Below are 26,249 nucleotides of genomic sequence, written 5' to 3'. Positions count from 1 at the left end.
AGAACCTAGGTCAAACATATCAACATGAATATTAATCATAATTTCTAATTATGTTCTATGAACATGTTAACAGCAGTATATGGGGATAAGAAATAAGAGACCTGATCAATCCTATTCTACAGGTGGTGTACATGCAGCACACACAGAGTCAAGCCCTTGCTCCCTCATCCCCCCGCAAAAGTGCAAAAACAATGGTCAATAAATGGAGGATTTGTGCAGGGTGGATTAGATCTTAGCCAGGAGGAGTTTGGATATAAGTGCACAGGACGGGGAAGGGGCAGGAATAGGAAGTGAAACCAAAAATAAACCGAACATATTCATGTAGTCCTGAGGAAATGTTTCTGAGTGTATCCTGCATTGTAGAAGGGAAACATCCATCATGTCAGCAGGCCATAAGAGAGACCCCATTTTGGAATATTTCATTGAAGTTCTTGTACTTGTGGGTAAGAAAGGCATGTGTGCGAAATGCCAACAGTGCACCAACAAAATGCAAGGCCTGGTCGCATGAATGAAAAAGCATTATGAGAAGTGTATACCTACCTTTTAAAAATCAAAACTACACCTCTAAATATGTATTAAGATTACATTAGAAAAAGAGGATATACTTTTATAGAAAATGATTATTAAATAGAAACTTCCTGACTAGTAATTTAAATCATTAAAAGTGATGTAAATCAAATCGACCCCGCTCTGTACTTTCCGGTTAAGGCTGAAAAGCAGAGCGATGGTGCCTCCCAGCCTTAACTTGAAAAATAGTGCGAGTACCAAGTGAGGCTACTGCTACCATCAAGACTGTAGCAGCTGGCGGTCAAGCCATGCACTCTGCAGCTGCTTTCTCCCCTCCTGTCTCTCAAGAGAGATGACAACTGCAAAGCACATGGCAAGTAGTCAGGTGGCCTGAAGGGACCGATACAGCACAGGCTTATACAGCACTTCACTGAGGAAACAGCTCTTGCTGTACGCCCTTCCAGCTCCTCTCTCTACATGCCTGCAAAAGATACATGGTCGGGGAGGAAATGGATCAACAAGGTAGCTGGAGAGGAGGGGAACAGAGCTCGGGCAATGCAAGCTTATCTGTGCTGCCACACAACTGTTAAGAAAAATAATGTCTTATCTCTATAGAATCTATGGTTTTCAGAAAAGAGGAAACGCAAGATTATCATTTAAAGATATTTTGTTAAGGTGAGAAGCTGTAAGCAGTGTTTAACCCCTGGTATCCGCTGTTAAGCGGATCTCAGATTGCAGGGAAAGGTCTCTACTTAGCTCTTTAACAGCTGCTGCCAGTCAAAAGTAAACACTAGCCACTAGCAAGGCTGCTGGTCTAACTCAGTATAAAGCAGCTCTTGATAATTTATTTGCCTTACGTCTACCTTGCACATGCCCAAGCCTTGTTGCTAGTGTCCTTAAAATGAGGGGTTGCAAATTTCTCTCAGAACATATTCCCATACTTTATGTTTCTGTAAAAGAATTTTTATTTCTAGTCCCCCCGCCCCTTAAAGCTTGGACTCTGTTTCAACATAATATTTAAAGCATATTAAGTGTCTTTACTGACTCCCCTCCCACCTTAAATATTTCAGTTCAACCACCTGGCTTAAACATGCAGCATGGGAATTTAATATGATGGGGTTTTCTTACTGAATATATATGTAACATGCTTAGGACAGGGCTTGACAAATCCCTGGCACCAGGACTAAGGTATTCAGAGGCAGGGTTACTTAATACATCTTTATTTGTCTCAGGCAGCCCTGTTTCTGTTCTATGTTACTTGTAAAGAGGATAAAAATAAGCCCATGTACTCTTCCCTCCACAATGTCCATCACTGGTAATTTTGTTAAGTCTGGTCATTTTGTCAATTGCCTGGTTCCTAAATTGGGGGTGGGGGGGGCTACCTAATCGCACAGCAGGAAAGCAATCTGCCTAGAGAGCAGGAGGCTGTTGGTTCAAATTCCCACTGATGTTTTTCTCAGAATATGGGAAACTCATATCAGGCAGCAGCAATACAGGAAAGTGCTGAAAGGCATCATCTCATACTGCATGGGAGAAGGCAATGGTAAACCACTCCTGTATTCTGGCAAAGAAAACCACATGGCTCTATGGTCGTCAGGATTGACACGATGGCACAACCTTTCCTCCAGCCTTAAAGGACAAATACTCATTATTAAACAGATACTGGTACTAACAAACTTACTTAGTACATCAACAACTTTCATTCTCTCAAACGTTTAGGATGGACTAATGGTGCAGCGGGGAAGTAACTTGCCTAAGGAGCAAAAGGTTGCTGGTTTGAATCCCTGATGGTATGTTTCCCAGACTATGGGAAATACTGATATCAGGCAGCAGCAATATAGGAAGCTGCTCAAAGGCATCATCTCATACTGCATGGGAGAAGGCAATGGTAAACCACTCCTGTATTCTAGCAAAGAAAACCACATGGCTCTGTAGTCGTCAGGAGTCAACATTGACTCGATGGCACAACATTATGTTACAATATATCTTATCTTCCCATCAACCTTACTAAAGTTTCAGCACAGCTTAACCATGTTCACTTGGAAGAAAGGCGTATAAAATTTAGTTTACAATGTTTCACTCTACTTACAATCCAAGCGAGACACATTATTTATTGTAACATCATGCTAATCAAATGTTTTTGTGTAAATGTTATTTCCCAGTAAGAACACAAAACTGCAGTTATGCAGCCCAAGTCAACCCAAGTTCACACAGAGAAGAGTTCATTCCATTAGGTTAAGTGGGGCTTACTGCCAAGGATGCACAGGACTGCCTTAGCTGAGAAATAGTAACCTAGGTCACCCATACTCAGCTTCAGAGGAATCCCAACATAATATGTTGTACCACAGAGATACTAGGTATGGTATTCCACAAGAATAAAAGACAGTCTCAAACCAGGCTTGCAATTAGGCAAGCAGGTGTGTGGCTGAGACAAGCAGCCACTGCCCACATATAAGCAGGCTGCACTGGAGCTGTCAGACTGATAAGTAGTTTCCACTGCACATATACCCCCTTTAAGAACTCCAGATATAAACTGAGCATGCTCTATACAGCTCTCAGGGAGCTTTCAGAAGACATGTGCAAACTCATCATAAACTGTGCCAATACAAACCTGCTTCTTTGACCCCGCTCCACAACTTATGCAAAATTGTTTGGTGTGCACAAAAGACAGGACCTTTTCAGTGGTAGCACTACAGCCTCCCCAAGGAAATGCGTCAAGCCCCACTTATCTTGACAATTTTTAAGAAACTTTATTTCATCTAACTTTCACTTCATTTTAACTGACTGTGCTGTTTTAATGGGAGTTCTTATTTGCTGTTTTTATTATGTCTTTTATAATACTTTCTCCAATTATGTGTAGTTCTTGTTTTACTAGTTTATTCTTTTTGTTTATTGCTTTGTGAAAAGTTGACTTTTAAAGGTGGTATAGAAGTTTATTAAGTTATAATAAACTTTCAGGGCATTAAAGACTGCATGTTTATTGGGTTTTTTCAGTGCAAATTGCACCTATTCTCTTAATTCATCTAAAAGAAGTCACTACTAATGACTAGAAGTAGAGGCCCAGGAGAGAAAAATTTAAAAAAACACGCTGATTTTCCTACTCCTTAGTCCTCAAACTGAAAATGTGTGGAAAACTGAGGAAGAATTTAGAATGAGAAGCACAACATTAAAAAGTGCTTTTAAAAGTATTGCTACTAGGGATGCGCATGAATCGTGATTTGATCAATGTTTCGACGCCCTGCCCGGCCACTTTTAGAAGGGAGGAGAGCAGGTCTGCACCTGCTCCTCCACCACTCACCACAGTTTCCTGCAGTGGCACTCTCCCCAGCACCTCTTGCATGGTGGCTGTACTCCCACCAGCTGCCCTCATGCATGCATGGAGTCCATGTGTGTGCTGCCGCTGCGCAAGGGCAGCTGGGGAGAGCGCCGCCACAGGAAGCCACGGCGAGCAACAAAGGAGCAGCTCTTCTCCCGCTCTTCTCCTTTTTAAAAAAGGTACCTGGGTTGGGCGTCGAATCATTGATCAAATCACAATCCGTGCACATCCCTAATTGTTACAGCCACTACAACAAATCTTAAGATATAAATAATGATGTAAACCATCACCACGTTGTTAGGAGCATAGAACTAGACTACTGTAATTTTGGATAGAAAGGCCATGGCGGATACATTATTAAAAATTGTTTATTGCCGCCTGCGGTGTTTATGCCGATGCGGCATTTACACTAGAATTCAGAATCAAGCTGTAGTAAATTTTTAAGTGTTCAACACAACCAAAAAAATAGTGCATGATGTCCCCCTCTAACTGCACACCGATGCAGTGTTTCTGCAATTTTTCAGCCTTTTTTCCTTACTGTGGCTTTTATGCCAACGTGGCCTTTCTGCCCAGAATTACAGTACTAAACAAATACTCTTGGAACTTAATCAATACAAAAGACTTCCAAATATTGCAGAACACCTCCTGTTACTTGGTGCAGGAGTACAATCCAGGAATCTACACATATTGCTCCTGCAACATGATGTCAAGTCTTGTGTACTACACAGCCTTCAATTTCTCTTGCTTTCACTTGCCTTGGTTTCCTCCATCTTCTAGATCAATTTAAAGTACCAGAAAACTGTAATTTTAGAAAAAAATTAGGAAAAAATTAGGGGAAAAAAGAAATCTACTGAAGCATAAGCTTTTATGGACTAGAGCCCACTTCATCAGATGCATCAAGTGAAAAACTGATTAAGGTTTGCATGTGTACAAGCAATTAAGGATCAGATTAACATGCAAACGCTGAAAAGCTTGTTCCGGTTCATGCAAGCTTTCCATTTTTGGAAGTCTATGAAAGTTAAAATGGAAGTGCAAGCTTGGAAGTTATGGATCTTTCAGACACCAATTCTGATGAAGGAAAAACTTGAGTTGCACCAGTATTTTGAGAGGTGTTTTATGGAGATAGAGCAGGATAAAGCTTAAATAAGAGTTCTGAATAGGTAGTTGTATCTACAGTTACTATAACACTTACAGTCTGATCCTTCACATGTTTACTGCGAAGTAAGTTCCAGAGAGTTCAGAGATTTACTCACAGGTAAGTTTGTGTAGGATTACAGCTAGTATGTAATTATATTGGTCTTTCCAGCACTATGCAGTTTGGCTGCCCAAATTTATTGCTGCTCCACAGATGTATGATTGACATTCCTATTTACTGAGCTTTCAAAAAATGAATTTCTGTTTCTTCATGAACAAGTAATGCCAAAGTTTATATATTGATTTTGAAACAACAAACCTTTTATTTTTAGTGCAATCTTTATGGTGTTTTCTAATAGATAAAGTAGGATTAAAGCTGAAAACAGAAACTAAGCAATACTTCATTATCTTAAGCACAGCAATTTTCAGCTTCATCTCTCACATTGAATATTTTTTTAAACAGTTGTTTGAAGAAAACAGATATTTTAACATTTAAATTGCAGAGGTATGTCAGACAGCATAATTCTGTTTGCCAATTTTATATAAATTTTAAGTTTAGGCTGGTAAGTACTGCATGTATTTCAAAGCTTCCAATAATATCTGTTTTTCTGCCAAAAACTGGTTTTTATTCCATGGCTTCAAGATTTCTAAAAATTTTACATTTCTACCATTGACATGCAATCGTCACCCTATTTGATCTTGGGTTTGTAAAGGCTCTTATCTCACTCCAATCTTTTTCTCCTGGGTAAGGCTGCCAGTCATTGTTGATAATCAGTAAGAAGCAAAAGAACTGTTAAAAAATGCTAAGATATTTCACCACAGGAAAGAGTAGGAAAAGCAGAAATATGCTTATGTCATTTACTCCTTTGTAAAGCTTTGCCCAATATCAGATATGTGCATGCTTATGACTACTGACGAAAGGCTTCTGAACATACGTAGAATACTTTATTTGCATTTTTTAGTTATGCAAAAATCATATGTGCATTTTAACAGTAATTTGGTGATCTTCCCCCACTTCAGCTAATGTGCAATACCATTGTTCACACAAGTTATGCTTTTCCTGCTTTAAAGCAGGAAAAGCTATATAACACTCCATACAGTACAGGAGAAAACACTTCCTCGCTTAGCAACCCAAGATGCTGGATCATACTTCTTGCAACAAGACTTGGATGACACAGTTGGTAATAGTCTTGTAGCATATACACCCCCTTTCTGCATTACAGTACCTGCCTGCCACACTACTATTTCCTTTACTGTCTCTATTCTTCAGTGAAAACTTATAAGGAAAGCATGTCTGTTTCAATTGACATTTCCCCTGTTACTGCCCTCTTCAGGCATGATTAAATTGTGTATGCTGCACAGAGTTACAAATGCCAACAGGAGCCCAAAGCCAACCCCCCCACCCTCTGTGGCGATGTGCTCCATAACCACACATCCCCACAGTCAATGAGTACCGCATTTGTCTGCAAAGATCCTCTTTGAGACTGGAAATGCCACAGGGAGGATCTCCCCAAGTGCAGCATTTCTCTCTGCAGATGAACACTATACTCATGGATGAGGGAATATGATTCAGCAGTGCATCAACATGGACTGCCAGTGCACTCTAGTTGGCATAACTGTGTACAACATATATGGTTATATCACACTTGAAGTGGGCTAAAGCAACAAACATGCATAATAGCACCAGTGTGCTTTTGAAACAAATCAAGAAAATTTGCCATGAAATTGACAAGGCTTTCTACTAACCCTGTCAGTTTTGTCAGAGGGGAGCGACAGTGAAGGAAGTAGCATTGGCGCAGGTGCAAAGAACAAAAAGGTAATAGGAACTGGGTGAGGGAGCCATGCCACACCTGTGAATACTGACCGAAGAGACACTTTCCTAAAGAAAGGAAAGGTGGGAGTGTGAAAGGCATTATTCCAGTGTACAAAAAAAGTAAACAGAAGACTAACAATAATGTTCAGAAAACAATTGAGACATGGTCAACAGAAAGCCTCACAGGAAGGCTGAAATGTGATTGCAAGTTGACCTTACTTCATGGTTAATAATTTTTTAAAAAAATATAAGTGCATTTAAAACTGTATTTCTTACTTGGACAAGTGCACACCAACCAGTAAAAGAAAGGTCCAAAAGCACTAAAAATGGCACATGTGAGATTGATCCAAGCCCTGGTTACAGGGCAAGAGGCTTGTCAACATTCACCTTCCAAGTTCTCCTTTAAACTGTTTCTGCATTGTAAATCAGGCATGGGGAAGGGGAAGAGAAAGAAGAAAAGTTATTTACTTATATTTAGTTCCTTTTAAAAAATATGGGTGCCAAACTTTGAGTTTTTAAAAATCCTTTAACCCCAAGACAGTTACTTTAACTGTGTTTCTCATTAAAGTAAAAGATATGCTCTGCTTTTTAATCTGTCATGCATGTGAGCAGCGAATATTAGTCTAATGCGAGGATATTCTGCATACAATAGTGCTTAATTCCTACAAAGAGACTGGCCAGAGATCCATTCTTCCTGCCTGAAAGTGATACCATCTACCCTAGAAACTCCTCAATTTAATCCTAAACATGTTGAGGCAATCTTGTAGTTGGTGCAGTGGCCTTAAGGGGGAAGGCCTTCTCACATACTCAGAAGTTGAGACGTTCACATATTCCAGGATTCAAGTCCCAGTATCGAAAATAGATTCATGGACCAAAGTTTACAACACATGTGCCTGTTTCTGCCGGAGTAAGCAAGCCCTAGCTCATTTACATATGAGCATAGTTATCTTCAACTAGAGGCCTAGTCTGATCTCCTGAATAAGTGTGAAATGGATAACAAAACGATATTGGGGGGGGAGGGGGCACAGAGCAGAATTGTTCATTTGATACCATCAGTGTAGAAAACATGAAATTTGTATGTTCATCATCTTTTGCAGAGATAGTCCTCATGACTTCAAGGCCAAGCCACACAGAACAGCTTGCAGCAGCATTAGATTCTGCAGTCCAGATTTCTACCAACTGAGGGCTTGCATTACCCTTCTCATTATATTGTTTTGGTTTGTTTTTAAGTGTGCCAACAACTTGGTTGTACAACCTGTCATTCAGCACTAAGCCCAACTTCATTGAGCCACTTCATTATGCCACAAACTACTATGAACCTGTTTTGTGTGGGCAAGTAGGCTAGTAAAATAAGTTTCACAAATATTTTACAAGGTTACATTAAGCACTAAGTTTGAACTATCTGCAAAACATTGCATCAATTTTTATCTGCTTCTTGTTAGCATAAAACAAGGCTGGTCTGAAACAAAATTTGAGACCAAAACGGTTCTTCAGTTTTCTAGACAACTCCTAGAGAAACCCAATACTGAAGAGATAATACAGGGGGGAAAAAGAATATTAAATAAAACCTTTGCATAGTTTGGATATTAAATGCACACACAGCTCAAACTAAATTGCCTTGAATGTGTTGGCACAAAAGTAGTTATCTGAATTTCGTAAGTAAATACCAAACCCATCAAATCACAGAAAACAGTACTGCACCACTACTTATTGAGGTTCATGACCCAACGAAGATTTTTCAGCAACTCTAGCAGACGCAAGCCAGGCAAGGCCTGCTGCAACACATCAGCAAGCTCATCGCAGGCCGACCAACCGAAGTGAGCGACCCTCACAGCAAAGCATTTGGATCCGCGCCACCCTCCTCCAGTTCAGCACCGCAGTGCAAAACCAGGAACCACCCTGAACAAATCCACAGGGGCGTTGCTGGAAGAGCGAACACGCCTGTCATGTGCGAAACGAAGCAGTTTCGAGAAAGACGTGCAGTAAACGCCAACACCGAGAGAGGCCACCTGCTGAGCCAATAGATGCCATAACGCCCTTCGCCGAGCTTCACCTCCCACCCCGGCTTGCATGATCCCGCCACAGCGCAGATGGCGCAGAGCTCCAAGGCGGATGAGGCCGAGCTACCCAACCAGCTGGTGAGACTCCCCGCCCCCGCCCCCCCCCCACCCGGCCTCCTGACGCCGCCCGCCAAGAGGACAGCCGGGAGAAGCTCGATCCTTCCTCCCTTCTATGGAGCGCAGCTGCTGGCCTCCCTTCGCAACAGCCCCGCCACCCAGAGGCACGACAGCGCCCGAGATCCCTCCGCGGCGGAGGCCTTCAGGCCCTGTTCAGGCGCCAGGCCAGGCCGCCTCGTCCGGTCCCGTCCTTTACCCTACCGAGCTGCAGGCCTCACCTAGGCCGGGGGAGGGAAGAGCACGGGGGAGAAGGGGAGCGAGACCCCGCGCAACGTGCTCCTCCACCCAAGGCAACGCAGACGGCGGCCTCCCCCCAAGATCGCATTTACCTGCCGGGGCCTCTGGCGACCCGTCCCGAGTCAGGCGGCGGGACCGAGCCGGAATTTGCCCGGAGAGGCGTTACGTAAACCGGCGCCGGCCCCGCCGAGGGGAGGGACGGAGGGATGGGGCGGAGCACCCCACCAGCCAGTGCGCAAGCGGCAGGCAGGCTCCGCCCGTCTCCCTCCGTCCAGCATTAGTGGATCCTCCATGCTCCATCATCCTCGCATGCCCGCCAGCATGTCCCTATTTCCCCATTCACCTCAATGGGGTGAGTGGCAGGTATGTTGTCGCCCTGTTTGTCAGGGAGGCTGTCGTCTTGCCGGTTCTGCCCCTCAACTTTAGTCAAAAATTGAAAGAGCTATAGAATCATTTCCCTCAAAGCACTCTGGCTACAATGGAGGAACTATATAAAGCAATATGGATTTCAGTCCGATGGTGCGCTGCCGCCTAAAGCCCTTTATTAAAATGGAATTCGCATGTCTTTAATCAACTTAAAGTATTCTCTCATAACAGGATGCCAATTTTGAACAGGAGCGCTCTTCTGAGGGAAACACACATTGCAACATTTTGTTGCTGGTCACCCTTGTCTTATCAGGAAAGGAAATGTTGCTACCTTTGTTTTCTTTTTTGATAAATATGTTAATTTTAATACACTTCCATGTACTGGCTTTTAATTTTAATAAACTTCCACTAGGTAAATATTCATTAATATTTCCCGCTCGGCATCCTACAATTAATGTTGTTTCACTTAATAGCAGTTTGACCTTGTCTTTTAGCAATAATTTCAACTTCATTCTGTACTCTACTCTGCATTTCTTTGTTGCTTGATTATATTGTTCCCCCACTCCCTCTCGAATTAATTTTATTCATTACCTTTATATAACCCCAAATATTGCCAAGATCATTTCAGCATTGTGAAATGTTTATCCCACTCTAGTATAATCATACACTAATTTTGTTTAAAATTACATTTTGTTTAAAATTACAGTTGAGGTGCAATAGAGTGGAGGGAAGTGGCTTCAGATGCTTCAGATTCTCACCAGCTTGTTCAATCAAAGCAATATCCATCCAGTAAGTGAGAAATCTGAGATTCCTGATGCAGTCCCAGTTTCCATTTGTGTGAATCCTGGAAAATTTGGTGATATCTTCTTGTTTGCATGTCAAGCTGACATTTACCTGGGGTTGTGAATCTTAGATCTGAACTCTGGCTGTCAATTCTGGGATCATGAATCCTAGGTCTGAACTCTGGCTGGCTATTGATGCTGGGGAAATGGGGTTCTATGTTTTATTTCTGCTGTATAAACTGCTTAGAGAACTTCTTTTGTTGAAAAGTGGTATATAAGTGTTCTTAATACTACCACTAATAATAATACACGACTGCAAATTGGGATCATGTATGCTGTAGAAATCTCAGATTCCCTCTTTACCAGACATTGCTTAGATTGTAAGAACTGGTCCACAGTGTGATTTCAAGGGAAGATGCTGCAGGGGGCATCAAAAAGGCATCAGAGCTCTGTTACATGCATTTGCTGTTAGTGTGCAGTTGGACCCAAAGTTTGCATTGTTGCAACTGCAGAATATCCTTGACTACTAGATGCATTCCATTCCTTCAAATCCAAATCTAATTCAAGCATGTGAAGAAGTTAAAGAATGTTTACAGACCAACATTCCTTCTCATATGTGGTTTGGCTTGTTCTATTCTGGAGTGCTGTTCTGTAGCATAAGGTACACATTGTCCTGATTTTTAATTGTGTAAAAACACTGATGTTTAGATGTTTCTTGTCATTAAGCTACAATCTCAGTTTTAGCATCTAGCTAGTGTAGAAGTAGCATAACCATTTGTGGGTACACGCATGTGCATGCACACACGTGTGCGCACACACATTTTGAGGGAGAGAGGTACAAGTGTCTCAGCTTCATACGTTTCTAGTAATCAGTGTGTCTTGGACTCCATCTTTACCAAATGTCAGTTCTCAGCCTTATGTGGGAATAGCCACCTAACCATTGTGGTGTATACTTTATGCCTCTAATTTTGCAGGAGATGTTAGAGCACACCCTTTTTCACTGTACCCACTCCTGTCTCTGAAAGAGAAGATCTTGAGTGCCTCACTGTGCCTTCAAGGCTATGAAATCAGAAAGGCAAGCAGCTTTTGGAATGGAGGCAAGTGGGAAGCACACAGCACCCTGTTGCACATGTAGCTGACCGAGGCATGAGTCAATCTAACTGCTGCTGCAGGAAAAATCTACCTTGATATGCATAATACCTCTCAACATTCTAATCAGAATGTTACTGTGCTCAGAATGATAGCTACCATCAATTCAATGAAAGGTCTAGAGTAAGTTAATCAAAGACCCCATGGACTTTTCTCAGGATGGCAGGAGCTGTGGACATTCCTAAGTAAATCTAGCCCATCAGGAGCCCCAGAATCTTCCCAGATGGGTTGACACCCCCCCCTTCTCTTATTTAAGAGCCATTTCCAAAACAACGTTATCTTCCTCAGTTAAAAGACTAACCCAATCAGGCGAATGGACAGAGCAAGACTACTGTAGACCATCTCAGAAGGTCTGCCTTTGAAGAACAATCCATTCTTCACAAATCTCATTGTCCAGCAAAACCCAGTTTAGAACATAAGTATCAGACTACTAGAACTGGCAATTGAGCATAACCACTCCAGAACACCCAGAGAGAAACACTATTTCTCAGATAAACATTATTTCACAGAGATTTTTGGCTGTGCTAAAAGATCTATCCTTCATCTCCATCTCTCTTCCTGGTCTTTTCACAGACTAAGGAAAGGTACACCTTCTGAATGAGCCTCTCTTCTTTGCCCATCCCCACATCCCCTTTATCTTCAACCTGCTGTCCTCTCTTTCCCCTTCTCTCCCCATAAAAACTTAATGTCTTCTTCCTAAGTTAGGATCTGCTTCTTGCTCCTCTATTATTTTACTAAACCAAGACACAATTAAGAAACCTTCTTTTGTTTCTAGTGTCTTGCCTTCTCTCTGTTAATTATTCAAAGCCCCACTAAAACCCTTTCTTCCAAACAACAAACTCTCCATCCAAGGAAAAGCAATGTCTCCTGGCTTGTGTCTTCCTCTACCCACCTCCCCGCCCCGCTTTTGCTCATAACTCCCTGACACGGGCAGAAGTTCCTCTCCAGTTCCTTTTCTGCTCACAACTTCAAATATTTTCCCCATAGCTCAAATAACTCATTTGTCTTTCTCCAAACTCTCTATACATCCTTGCTTTCCCATTAGGTATGCTTCCATATTCGTCTAGGAGTTCCATCTCCAAGGACCCTATGATTTGAGTGGATTTCTCTCCATTGATTTGCCATCGTTCGAACTAAATTACTTTTCACAAATTCCCTCACTGTTTAATGTTTATTGAGTTATAGCTGACACCCAAGTGAAATCAGTATACGTTGTAATTATTCTTAATAAATGATTGTTCATTAGAAGTTCCTTGTCTCCCTTTGTATCACTTTGTTCCAATGCCAAACTGAGTCTCCTTGGGTTAAAAGATCCCATAGACATGTACCTGCCCCACACATGTCCCATAGAGAGATGTATAAATAATCTCCTTCAGACTTTCCTGGTAATCTATGTTTTGAGTTCTATGTGTTCCCAGTTGTATGCTAATGTCCTGCTTTTAGTTCTTATGCACGTATGCACATACACACACATTAATAAATGAAACTGTATAAGGCAAGCATAGATACATGTGCCTGGCTTTTTTACTGACACTTACCAGACGTGCCCCCTCTCCAATATCCAAGACTGATTTAAGTGTGTGCAGGTGAAATGGGAATTCCTAAAGTCCAACATTCTATAACATATCTGGCTTGGCTGTGCTGGAATGCTAGCCTCTGTTATAAGTCAACTGCATGTTGAGATTTGACTGTTAAAACTGTCCTATTTCCAGACTTTGATAGTAATCAGTGGCTGGCATCCAGAAACTCTGGAGTGGCTCTGTACTGGTGGAACAGTGTTTTCCATGGTGGGGGGGGGGGGCATGGGGGACAGATTTTGGTGATCCCCTGCATCTGCCTGTGCCCCCTGAAAGTATATCCCTGAAGGTCTTCCAATCCTCTCTGACATATTTTTGGAACTCACAGAGGGCTGCAGCAGAGGGAAGGAGATCACCAAAAACGGATCTTCCTTTTGCAGTGGAAAATACTGTTCTGCTGGCAATGTGTAAGTCTGGTTATCAGCCACAGTATTTTGGGCTACTTATGCCAAATATCAACTTTTTTGTTTGGTTTGGAAGTAATAGTAGTTAATAGTAATAATCTTAGCCATTTCAAATAAATATCTCCTTTCTAGGATGAGATGTTCACATTTCAGATTTTTCTAAGAGTCAGAGTGCCTTGGGCTATGTCAAAATGCAGAATTATTGGTGGTCTAGACAATGTTAATCAATGTAGAATTAACATGATGTCCTCCTCAAAGAATGCAAATGTCTTCCATTTAGATTTGAGATTAGGATGTCTTGGACTTCATGCATATCAGCTTCCTATCTAGTATAGGAACAGCTCAGCTGTTTTGGTTTACACGTTCTGCACACAAAAAAGAAAACAATGGGTATCAGTATTATGAAATGTATATGCAATATAATATAAAATGCAGATTTAAAAACCAAGATTACAATATTTATATGCACTATAATATGAAATACAGATCCATAAAAGAATATATATTTAACAAGAACTAAAATACTAGTGAGTAAGAGTACAACAAATGATGACTGAAAGAACAAATATAACTGAGTCCTGAATTGCTGAAAAGAGCTGCTGAAAGGAAATATGTTGCACTCACACCACGTTTTGAAATCTTCCTCAATCCAAATAAATATGAGTAATGATTCACACAGAGTCCGCTAATTGTTGTCCTAAGCAGCAAGCCTTTACAGATCTATATTTCAAAAATCTTACCTAGTCCAGATGGATGCAAGTAATCTTTCAGGGAGAATTAACTCTTAAAAATACAAAACATAAGTCTAAGGGGAAAAAATCTGAACAATCTTAAGACCAAAATTAATGAAAATTTATTTTTCTGAGACTTACAATTATTGTTCTTCTAGGAAGCATACCTTTGCGGTAAGTTAGAAAAACAATCTCCCATCCATGCAAAGAAATATGTACACATTGTCCTTTTAGACTTTTATGATAATAAAAGAGCTTTGGATTCTGTGTGTACCAAGTTTCAACTTTTGGGGTAATATGGAAGTACCCCAACCATTTGAGGATATACTTCATGTTGCCCATTTTATTTATTTTATTTTTATTTTATTTATTTATTTTATTTATATACCGCCTTTAGGCGGTTTTGAGGAATAGGTTACAAATACTGGGAGGAAAGCTGGTCTTGCAATAGTGAGCATGAATTGTCCTGGCTTGGTCTTCATTTGCATAGGTGACTACATACAAGTGCTATCTGCTGTCAGAAATTCCCCTTAGGGGATCGGGCGGTGGCTCAGTGGTAGAGCATCTGCTTGCATTTGCAGTCCCTTTCACTCTGATACGCTTTTCTATGTATGTATGATTAATCTCTGTCATGGAAGGCGATAAATTCGCATGCATGGATCTGAAATCTGCATTTACTCTGCCATATATACCCAAACAAAAACAAACTTGTTCCTTCTAATCTTACAGACTCAGAGGTGTTTGGATTTTAAAAAGAGTGGAAATGCCTGAGTCCCCTGTCCCTAGTGCTGCTAACCATCTCATCCTGCTGCATCAGGCCGAATTCACTATAAGCCCGTGTTAGATCAGAAAGAAACGCCGCAGATTCCATGTGACGTCGTCAGAGAAGAGTCTCGGTAGTATCACTCCGCCACACACAGAAAAGGTCCTGCTCGATTCAGCACTCCCTAGCTGAGGCATCCTCCCATTAATGGAGGCGGCGGCGGCGGCATAAAGAACTCTATGAAGAGGAGACGATCTTAATACATGAGAAGGTGTTCTCGTGAGCGGAACCGACGCAACCGCTTCGTCGCTTCTGCTTCATCTTCTTCCGCAGCTTCTTGCTCCGCTCTGTGTGGCCTAGTCGCGCGCGCTGCCATTGAGGAGAATCCCTGAGGTGAGGTGGTGGTGGGTGGTGGGGAGGAGTCGGAGGGGGTCTCGACTCTCCTGGCCGGCCTGCCTGTCAGTCAGTTGCGGCGCCCGAGGCTGAGGCAGGCAGGCTGTTTTTATTTCCTCTCCTCTCTTCTCTCCTTCCCTCATAAGCCGTTGGTGGTGGTGGAGGTTTGCCTTCCGCTCCTTGAGCGAGCTGGGCCGGCTTATGGACTGGCTAGCAAAGCTCCCTTTCTTCTCCAGGCCGCCCCTTGCCCTTGGGCCTCTGAGGTTGGGTCGGGGCCTGTCTGGACCTTTCTTTACTCGGTTATCTGCCTGGGTGGGGTGTGTGTGTGTGTGTGTGTCAGTCAGACAGACAGAGTCGTCTCCTCCCGTGCTCCCAGCTCCCTTCCCCCTTTGCGGGGAGAGTCTTCCAGAGTCTCCGTCGTCTTTTGTTTTCTCGAGGGGCCTTTTCGAAGTCCGTTGTCAGATCCTTGAGGCCCTCTTTCCCTAAGAAGGCAACGCTCTTGGGTGCTCGTCGGGTCGGAACTGCTAGTCTGGCCACTCTGAGGCCCTAGTAGGGTCCATAGGCAAATCTTTTCTCTCGGCAATAACCTTGTTCTAATCTAGTTCCTTCTTCCTCCGCTCTGGAGTAGCGGTTCTTAATAGCTTCTAATCCCACACAGGGTTGGGAAACTGTCTTTCTTTGATTTTAGACAACAGAGCAGCCTTTGGTCTAAGGTGGTTTTAAGCATTCCTTGCTTAAAATGAGGATGCTTAGGATAGTGATCAAAATATTAAATAACATAAGGAAATTGTCTTTCTCAGAGATGTGAGAGAAGGAAGTAAAGTTCTTGCTTTGCAAAGGCCTTGATAACTGTCTCCACCTCCATCCGATTATTTTATTATTATTATTTTTACATTTATATCCTGCTCTTCCTCCTAGGATCCCAGAGCGGTGTACTACATACTTGAGTTTCTCTTTCACAACAACCCTGTGAAGTAGGTTAGGCTGAGAGAGAAGTGACTGGCTCAGAGTCACCCAGCTAGTTTTATGGCTGAATGCAGATTTGAACTCGGGTCTCCCTGGTCCTAGTCCAGCGCTCTAACCACTACACCATGCTGGCTCCAATCAGGGAAGACAGTACTATACTCTTTTGTTCTTGGCATTTATTCTGTCAAACTTCAATGTTCAATATGTTGAAAGTAACTCTTAAAAAGCAACACCTCAAGTTATGCTTTTGAGAAAATTGATTCAAGAGAGGCCTAAAATTTGTGTGAACTAATGCTTGCCTCCCTTCATGCCTTTCAGAGCAGAAAGTTCCAAATTGCACTGCAGGAGAGGTAGGCTTCTGTGCAGGGATGTAGCAAGGTTGGAGTGGGCCATAGGACAAAGAGTGAAGATTCCCCCACCTCAGTCTTCTGCTTCATAGAGGCATGGGGGAAAGCAAAGAGCAAGCTGTCTCCCAGCCAGTGGGTTCCTCTCCCTCAGTGGCCCAGGGACACTTGTTCCCCTTCTCTCTAGTATCATTATAGTTATGTCCGTCTGTGAGCCCAAAAGCTCCTCCACAAAGCATGTGATCTAGTGAATTTTTCCTGAACCTCTGTGGGATTGATACCAATGCCCACATTCTTCAGGAGTATTTTCGTTGTTTGGGAGGAGAGTTGGTTTTGTGGTAGCAAGTATGAATTGTCCCCTTTGCTAAGCAGTGTTTGCCCAGGTTTGCATTTGAATGGGAGACTACACTAGTGAGCACTATGACTGTAATATTTTCCCCTTAGGGGATGGGGTAGCTCTGGGAAGAGCATTTGCATGCTTGCATGCAGAAGGTTCTGATTTCTCTCCCTGGCATCTCCAGATATGACTGGGAGAGACTCCTGCCTGAAACCTTGGAGAAGCTGCTGCCAGTCTGTGTGGATAATACTGAGGTAGATGGACTAACAGTCTGACTCTTTAGAAGGCAGCTTCCTTTGTCATGACTGAATAATTTAGTTACAGAAGGGCCAGAACTGTTTGTATGTTGCTTCTGTGCATGAATTGCTGCCCTGGGCTTTCTTTCTTCTGTAGTTACTTATGGAAGCAGGGAGTGGGCTTATCTAAAATGTGTAAGAATTACCATCCCAAAGAAGTAAACCTTTTCAGTGTAAGAGTGAAGAGGGCCTCCAGTCTTCATTTCGGGAAGTGTGTCTTGGCTATTGGAAGTAAACTTTGAACTATCAGTATTCTAACTAGAAAACTTACACCTTCAGAAACAAAACGTATAATCTGGTGCTTGGAAGAAAGTCCTGCGGAGTTCAGGGGAGCCAGAATAGAAAGAATGCAGCGGGATGTTCATTAACTCGTGCCTTTTTGCTAGCCCAGCTCTGTTCCTAGCTGCAATATTTATGGTCATGGAGTGACTTGGCAATATGCATTATATGAATTGATCTTCCTCTTCCTGCATATCCAGCAAAAGCCCTGCTTATGGGAAAGAAGCTACCTATCTTGTTTCCTCTCCCCCACTTTTCATGGAGAAGAGCAGTTTTTCTGTGATGAGTTGGTCTTTGACAGAAAGTTCCAGCAGGCCCCTCTGCTGTAGAGAGAAACCACACTCTCCTCTTTGTTCTGTTTGGAGGAAAAAAATGGGTTATGCACAGCCCAACTTTTAGGAGAGAAACTGCCTCAGTGGAGAGCAGAGAAGAGAAAAGAGGTGGGTTTTGTCCCAAGGAGTAGGGACTTTTGGCTTGTTGCTGCTGCCTCTTACAAAATCCTACCAGAAAGGAAATGACTCGTTTTCTCCACAGAGAACTCAGGGAGGGGTAGTTTTTTCTCTCTGACTGTGGGTTAAGCACTCTCGCAAAAGCCCAGCAGAGATCAAACACCCCTTCCTTTTCTGAGTTATTTCCACAGGACTTGGGGAAGGAAAAGGTCAGTGATAATTACAAGTAACTGGTTTGGCTTGTAAACCAAGCCAAAATTTGTGGATGTCTGGCATTGTGGTTAATTGGGCACTGATATGCTTAATCCCAGGTAAGACTAGCAGGATGGGGTAGGATATGCTCTTTAGACAAGGAAGGGGCTGACCATAGGAGTTCTATGAGTATAGGCCCTATCTACCCCCAGCACAGTACTTCCAGTGACTGTTGCTGGTGTCTATCTTTTGTTTCTTTTTAGATTGTGAGCCCTTTGGGGACAGGCATCCATCTTATTTATTTATTATTTCTCTGTGTAAACCGCCCTGAGCCATTTTTGGAAGAGCGGTATAGAAATAGAATAAATAATAATAATTAATAATATGTGATCCCATTCATTTAACTGTGGTTGAGAGAGAGCATTAAATCTGCCGTGGTCCAGATTCAAAACCTTGTAGCCCATAATGTGTTTAGATGGTTCTGTAGCTCAGTGGTGGAGCAAAGGGTCCCAGGTCAATCCCTGCATTTCCAGGTAGGGCTAAGAAAGATTCCTGTCTGAAATCCTGGAGGGCTGATGCTGGTCAGAGTAGGCAATACTGAGCCAATGGCCTGACTTGGAATAAGGCAGCTTCCTGTATAACCAATAGTAGACCTCATTGCTGGAAAAAAAAATTTTTTTTTGCTAACTGCTAATCAATTGGTAAGCGTCTGTCCTTGGTAATGTGCATATTTTTGTTTGAAATTCTGTTAGAGCTCTTGAATGAATGTTATCTGGTGCTGACAGTGGTGTAGGGTTTTTTTGGGAAAACTTTCCATTGCCTTAAATCTGTTGTGATCCGATTGTTTGAGTTTCATTTATTAAATATCTTGTGTTTTTATGTTTATAAATGTAATAATAATAATAATTATTATTATTATTAATAATAATAAATATATATCAGAACATACTTGAACTGAAAATCCTGATTAGGAAACTTATTGATTAGGGAACTTATACCGCTCAACAGCTTTTAGCAATACTCTTTTATATTCTTCAGTTTTATACCTTGTCCTGCAAACATTGCACATATCCCACATAACTTTCTATGCTTTTACCTGCTGGTCTAAGACTGTAATAAAGATTAGGAATAAAAATTCAGGAGAACACATTTAATGTGCTTGTTTCTGGTCAAACAGAATATAGACATTTATTTTTAGGGAATACTTTTAAAATTTCAGAGTTCACACAATGGCTTACTTGGAATTTAAAAGTTATGCGCTGGAAATACTTCTGTGGAAAAAGGAAAGAGGTAACTTCTGGGCTGTGGGACAACTCAAGGGCATATTTGTGTGAGAGACAGATGGCTGCAGAAGAATGGGTGGTTGCTGAAAATCTCCTTTATATGTGCACCTGTATCCGGCAGCAGTGATATAGGAAGATGCTGAAAGGCATCATCTCATACTGCGCGGGAGATGGCAATGGTAAACCCCTCTTGTATTCTACCAAAGACAACCATGGGGCTTTGTGGGTGCCAGGAGTCTAAATTGACTTGACAGCACACTTTACCTTTTACTTAAGCAAAAGATATGAGACACTCCTCTGTGTGTGTTCCTTTGAAGTGAAACCAAAACTAGTGTGTTTATAGTTTTGCTTTCAGAGATGAAGAAGAATATTCAGTTCCTGCTTCTAAAAGGTGAATTGCAACCTTGAAATTGTTTAATTCACCTTATTCTTTATTGGTTTTAATTATGTTGCATTGTTTCATAAAACTAACTTGTACATTTAGAAATGGTAAACTTTCTGCCCCCCATTCTCTGGTTCCTGATGACTTCATATTTTTTCCTCTGTTTGACATGGCTTCTTCAGATACACTGCCAAGAGAAATATGGTTCAACTCTTGGTGTTTCCAGCATGCCTTGCTGTAAAACTGTTATTTCTAGTTTATCTGTAAACTTGTCGGAAATGAAATGGGTTTTAAATGAACCTGTGGGAGGTCTAGGGCAAGAAATCCTCTCCTGGTTTGCCACATTGTCGTTCTTCAGTACTATTTTTATATGCTACCTTACAAGGGATCCCACTGCCTACCTTGCTGCTTCCAATGTATTTTAAAAAAATTAGTCATATCTTTAGCATTTTGCCCTTTGTTTGACTTAATGACTACTTCTATTTCTTTCCCTGGTGTTTTGCTGTCATTTCCTAATTTCAGAGAACTTCCTCTTTTAAATAAGGAAGCCACCTGTATAGACTCCTTGCTAGTGCTAAACAACCACAATAGTGTTATGCAAACCATTCTTTTGAACTTTGTGCCTTTTCTAATCTATGGTACCCATTTATTATAATGGTTTTAAATCTCTACACCTCCTAAAGGAGTTTTACTTCACTTAGTTGTAGGCTTCCTCTTAACTTCTCACTTCAGGGAAATCTCTCCTTTTTCTTAGATTAAATATAGGTGGATTTACAGTTCATCATAGATGAATGTCTGCAGGAACTATGAGTTTTCCATGGTGAACTGCCTGACCTCATAAACTGCAGGACGTTCTATAAAAATGGAATGAAACTTAAGATTTAAGGTTCTGTATCTATAAATGAATTTTGTCAGCTGGAAATAGCAGGGCTCTTGTTGATACAAAGATTTAATTTGTGTTTAGCTATCTTTCTACTTCTGAAAACATGTTACTGCACCTCAGTCTGGTTGTGTGATCATTTTGCTTGAAGGTCCCTTAGGAAGACAATTCATCCTGTTTTCCTGCCAGAGGGACTAGGAGCTATTTTTCACTGCTCAGTGAGGGATAGAAAGTAAACTTTCATTTTGTTTAAAGCTGTGTAAAAGAAACAAAATAAAATTGTCTGGAAAGTGGACTTCCTTGTCTGCTTGCTTTCACTGCAGAGGCTGGGATTGTGGCAAAGCACTATGTCTCCCTCCACTGTTCTAGACCATTGATCTTTTCTTATATAGTATAAGGTATAATGAGATCCAGCAAGGAGGGTATGCAATTGACTCGTGCTCTGGGAGCAGAGATGAGACAGTTGCATGGCATAAACTAGCAAAAGGTTACTCAGTTGAATTGATATTCCTTAATGTGCCAGAAGACTAACAAATGTGGGTTGTGTGGAGGTCATTATATGAGGTGGATGATGTAGAGGAAAACTGGTAAACAGCAGGGCCAGGTAGCCATGAAATGCAAAAGGTATAATCTGACTATTCTTAGTCCATGACATCTTCCCTCCTGGAGGGAGAAACTTTATTTGGGACTGTGGCACTATTCTACCCCACACCCTGCAGTTCCAGTCCTGATCACACCCCCGCTCATGGCTCTGATTTCAAAAGAAGAACAAAACACACACAATTAATATATAACTTGGCCCTAATGTTCAATAGGGCACATGAAATGTCATGTTGAGAATCAGCTGTACACCTCACCTTCCCCACATGAATTAATAATGCTGTAATACTGCAAGAAGAGAAGCTTTAGGATAATTACAATGCTAGCAGCAGTCAGAACTTGCCATTCCACTGATAGATACAGAGCCTGTTGGTACAGTATCTGTACTGTTGGAACAATGTCTGGCCAACTAACGAGTCCAGAACAATACTGCAGAATGTAGAACATTCTGTTTGGGGTATTGGAAAATGTTTGTTAAAGTTAATAGGAACAGCAAGATTTTCTGATCTGAAACATATACGTTCACCTAAATTTAATGTCCTCCTTTCACATTTAATGTGAAATTTGACTCTGACTCATGTCTTCCAAGATCTACAATGGCAATCCATAAGAAGACATGAGTCAGGGTCAAATATTATTATTATTATTATTATTATTATTATTATTATTATTATTATTAATTCAATTTCTATACCGCCCTTCCAAAAATGGCTCAGGGCAGTTTACAAAGAGAGATAACAAACAAATAAGATGGCTCCCTGTCCCCAAAGGGCTCACATTCTAAAAAACACAAGATAGACACCAGCAACAATCACTGGAGGTACTGTGGCGGCGGTGGATAGGGTCAGTTACTCTCCCCCTGCTAAATAAAGAGAATCACCACGGTAAAAGGTGCCTCTTTGCCCAGTTAGCAGGGGATGATCATTGCTGTATGTGACCAATGATAATAAATGGTTTTCTTGGCTAAATATGTCACAGATGTCTAAAAATTGAGAGAACAAGCCGTAGGCCCAGCATTTTTAGCTTAGTTTGCAGTAGGCTTATGTATCACCCAGCATTCTCTGTGTGTGTCCCCCCCCCCCAAACTTCGCAATGCCTGGATCAATGGCACACAGTCGTCCCTAGCCAATCGCGAGGCTTCTGTTCCTGGAAAACCTTGCAGTTGGTGAATTCACGGTTGACAAGGCATTAAAACCAATGGGAAAGAGTGTAGGGGAATCGTGATTGCAAGAAGACTGAGGGGAAAATAGTTAATGGTGGGGGGAAACACCCCCTGGCCCTCGAAATTCTAAAAAATCTCACCAAATGGTGGATACTCAAGTTGCGGTTGGCGAGACCTGCCACAATTTCCCAGTCACAGATACTCAAATCTGTGATTGGGAAACCCGTGGTTGGCGAGGGATGGCTGTAGTTTGTGATAATGTCATCCACGCCAATTCAAGATGGCAGACATGTAAAGCCTTTTATTTATTATTAATTATTTGATTTCTATACCACCCTTCCAAAAATGGCTCAGGGTGGTTTATAACAAAATAAAAACAATTAAGATCAATTAACAATTAAAATGAAAACTAAATCAATTAAACAAATTAAAATCATTTAAACATTAAAATCATTAACATTAAAATCCATTTAAAACCAACATTAAAAATTTAAAACTTTGAGGCGCAAGTGGGCTAACTTGTGAACTACCTAACTGATTTGAACCAAATTTGGTACAGATGTAGGGAATGATACACAGGGACACCTCAACAGCATGGTTTGCAATTATGTCATACACCCCCATTCAAAATGACAGATGTGTGAACATTTGAGGCGCAGTTGGGCTAACTTGTGAATTGCCTAACCGATTTGAACCAAATTTGCTACAGGTGTAGGGACACATAGGGATGGCTTAAAGGTGTAGTTTGTAATGATGTCATCCACTCTGAATCAAGATGGACAAGTGAACGTTTGGGTTGCAAGTGGGAACTGATTTGGACCAAATTTGTTACAGTTGTAGGGACACATAGAGATGCCACAAATGCATAGTTTGTGGTTTTGTTATCTATTCCAATTCAAGATGGTGGACACATGAACATTTGAGATGTAAGTGTGCTAACCCGGGATGTGCATGAAACCGGTGTGCGGCTCAAAGGCAGGGGAATACCTTTAAGGGTGGGGGAGGGTGCTCTTATCCCTCCTGCTGTGTTTTCCCTGCCGTTGCTGCACTTTAAAAGGATTTGGCAGGGCAGCAGCATATCTCCCTGTTGCCCCGTAGCCTAATTGGATTGGAAATGACCAGAAGTACCTGACATGCACACGCCAGCAGAACCGCCGGTTGTTCAAACCTGTTTAGAGGCTCGTAAAAGGGTCTTCGATCAGGTTTGTACACATCCCTAGTGCTAACTTGTGAACTGCCTAACTGATTTGGACCAAATTCAGTCCAGTTGTATTGATAGTGAAAGGAAAGTAGGCAGATTAGTTTTTACTAGAACAACTTAACCAGATGCTGCCCTTTCTTTCTTGTTCAACATTAAGAGAACGGTCTGTCCTGCATCCTGAAAGGAGATTAAAAGGATTTGGTTGCCCAAAACGTTGAAAGCTGAACTGTCTTTCTTTTAGTTAGAGACAACACTCTCTTTGCCAAGACAGAATTGATGTCTACAAAAAGGAGAGGGCCAATTTATATAGGGACTGCATTTTCTTTGAAATTAAGAATTAGATTTTAAAGCAGTTGTATAACCACAGCTTATATGAAGGCAGTTGGAAATTGTCTTGAAGCCATTTCTGCTACTTCCAGCTAATTTAATCTCTTCTGATCCCAACTTTTGTCTAAAATAATGCATCATAGTAAACGGAGAATTTGGGAAATTACTTTAGATTGGACATTGTTACCTTGATTGAGCTATATGTGATCTTTAATACACACAGAGAAACTTCTGAAAAATAGCATCTAACTTAAGTAGATGAGGTGCATCAAATGGAAGGCTTTTGAAAACATAAAATAAACTTTATAGTGGATTTGCAGTGTTTGCCATCTTGTTTGATTCAGTTTTCAGTATCTTTGGTGACTACTGTTTCAAGATAGTTACTCTGATCTAAGTCTAGAAGAAAAGGCCAATTTTAGATAAAGATATAAACGAGATTTTTGACAATAAATTGGATTTCTGATTTGGATCAGGTTATTTAAAGGTTTATTAGCATTTCTGTTCTTTTGGCTATAAAATGTTACCTGACACTACTGAATGTTTTGTTTAGTCAAGACTATTCACTGTTACTATCTTAATTTTTAGGCTGGGAATAACATATGGTTCCTGAAGTGAAGAGAGAGATATAGTACCTTAATGGTATTGCCAATTGGAACAGGAAATGGGGCAAGTTGCTGAAGCATGGCTTGAATGCCAGAAAAGAATAGATGATTATGTTGATGAACAGGTAAGTATATAGTTATGGAATGGTGCATATTAAAATTAAGTATAAGGTAAGTGTGCTTAATATGTGTTACCTCATACTGTAGAGGCTAGCAGGTAGTAGTCTTGGGGCAGATAACTAAGAGGGCTCTATGAGGATAGAAGAGTTGGGAATGCTTCTGGTGCTGTTCCTGCCAAATTACAACTCGTTGGTTGAAAACTGCCATTCTTGGGACAGGAGGTATTAATGGAAAGTAATTGTGTGTGTGCTGGGCAACCATGCAGGCATTCTTTAATGCACCTAGATTGTCAGAGCTTGCTACACATTAAAATTGTGACAGTGGTAAGAATACTATGAACAGTAGCACCATCTTCTGTGTGGTCTGCCATTTGGTTACTGCTAAAGGTGCTTTCCAGTAAAACTATTCTTAATTAATTTTTTAATGAGCATACTTTACTCTGTCATTGACCTAATACACTTGCTACCCTAGAGAACACAGTAAACAGCATTTGTGATGTACTTAGATATTTTCATGTTGAATTTGCATGCTTATTTTTACCAGATTAACTCGAGCTTTTAAGTAGTAGTTTAGTTTTCACACCCATGTAAAATCCATTCTCTACACTAAAAATAGGGGTTTAAAATAAAATAAAATAAAATAAAATATTTATTTTAAAATGCATGACACACTAGACTACACTTGAGTTTTTGAGCCCAAGAAGTGTTAGGAGTGAACGAGATCAACAGTGGTGATTCATGCTGTTCTACGATTGTGAAATCCTGTGCCTGATGTTACACTTGATGACTTGATGTTACACTTCTATAGCACTCTCTGTTTCCTCTTGACTGCCACTGCAGTATAGGAAGTCCCCAACTTAAGAACGGGTTGTGTTCCAAAAGTCAGATGTTCATTACTTGGAACGCATATAGTTCCTAAGAGTGATGACTTGTTTGTATGTACAGGTTGGCGTTTGTAATTTGGTGACTTGCTTAATGTAGTATGTTATGGAGCTTTGTAAATAAGGGGGGCGGGTTGTAACTGGGGGTTGCCTATATTCCAAGCGAATACAGAATATCTTCATAAAGAGCCAGTAAGATTCTCCATCATAACTTTCTGTGTGAAATTGAAAGCTGCTAAGTAACCAAAAATGAAAGATAAACATCCTACAGCATAGCCCCTACAACAGTGCTACTGTTGTGTTGGATCATGCTGGAGATGGGACATGTCTGTTGGACCCCTTCCCTGTCCTTCTGTCCTGCTTTACCTGTGACTGAGCAGGAGACAGACTTAAATAAGGTTCTCTTTGCCCTACAGCCTCAATTAGCTGCAGTGCAGTTCAAAAGGCACTCTCCCACATCCCCAGTTCTTTTCTAGATCCCCAAGTGGCATGGGGACATCTGGAATTCATAGCTTTTTCTGAGACTGCAGCTGTCTGTCAGTGCACTCAGGCCTCCTTGGAGGAAGAGCGGGATATAAAATGTAAAATAAATAAAATAAA

At 41.3% G+C, this 26,249-nt stretch overlaps 2 protein-coding genes across 12 annotated transcripts in view; one reads left to right on the top strand and one right to left on the bottom strand.

Moving 5' to 3' along the window:
* The window catches only part of KIAA0232 (KIAA0232 ortholog), a 73,155-nt gene extending 63,738 nt beyond the window's left edge, over positions 1-9,417 (bottom strand). For 3 of the 9 annotated variants that reach the window (XM_053242890.1, XM_053242895.1, XM_053242897.1), the window contains exons 1-2: positions 9,277-9,417; positions 7,047-7,183 (exon numbers count right to left, since the gene is read on the bottom strand). The gene's annotated coding sequence lies outside the window, so the exon portion shown is untranslated. The remainder of the gene's footprint in view (positions 1-7,046; positions 7,184-9,276) is intronic. The other 6 variants (XM_053242889.1, XM_053242891.1, XM_053242892.1 and 3 more) reach the window with 4 other exon arrangements.
* Positions 9,418-15,211: 5,794 nt separating this feature from the next.
* FAM193A (family with sequence similarity 193 member A) overlaps positions 15,212-26,249 on the top strand; it is a 112,688-nt gene continuing 101,650 nt past the window's right edge. Inside the window, exons 1-2 of one of the 3 annotated variants that reach the window (XM_053242902.1) lie at positions 15,212-15,349; positions 24,633-24,774. In XM_053242902.1, coding sequence (XP_053098877.1) covers positions 24,709-24,774 — 66 coding nt within the window. In that variant the 5' untranslated portion in view covers positions 15,212-15,349; positions 24,633-24,708. Of the gene's footprint in view, positions 15,350-15,424; positions 15,444-24,632; positions 24,775-26,249 lie in introns of those variants that run through there. The other 2 variants (XM_053242903.1, XM_053242904.1) reach the window with 2 other exon arrangements.

This window comes from Hemicordylus capensis, chromosome 4 (genome assembly GCF_027244095.1).
Source record: "Hemicordylus capensis ecotype Gifberg chromosome 4, rHemCap1.1.pri, whole genome shotgun sequence".
NCBI lineage: Eukaryota > Metazoa > Chordata > Lepidosauria > Squamata > Cordylidae > Hemicordylus > Hemicordylus capensis.
Note: the sequence above shows the minus strand (reverse complement) of the source record. Positions and strands in the feature narration are given on the sequence as shown.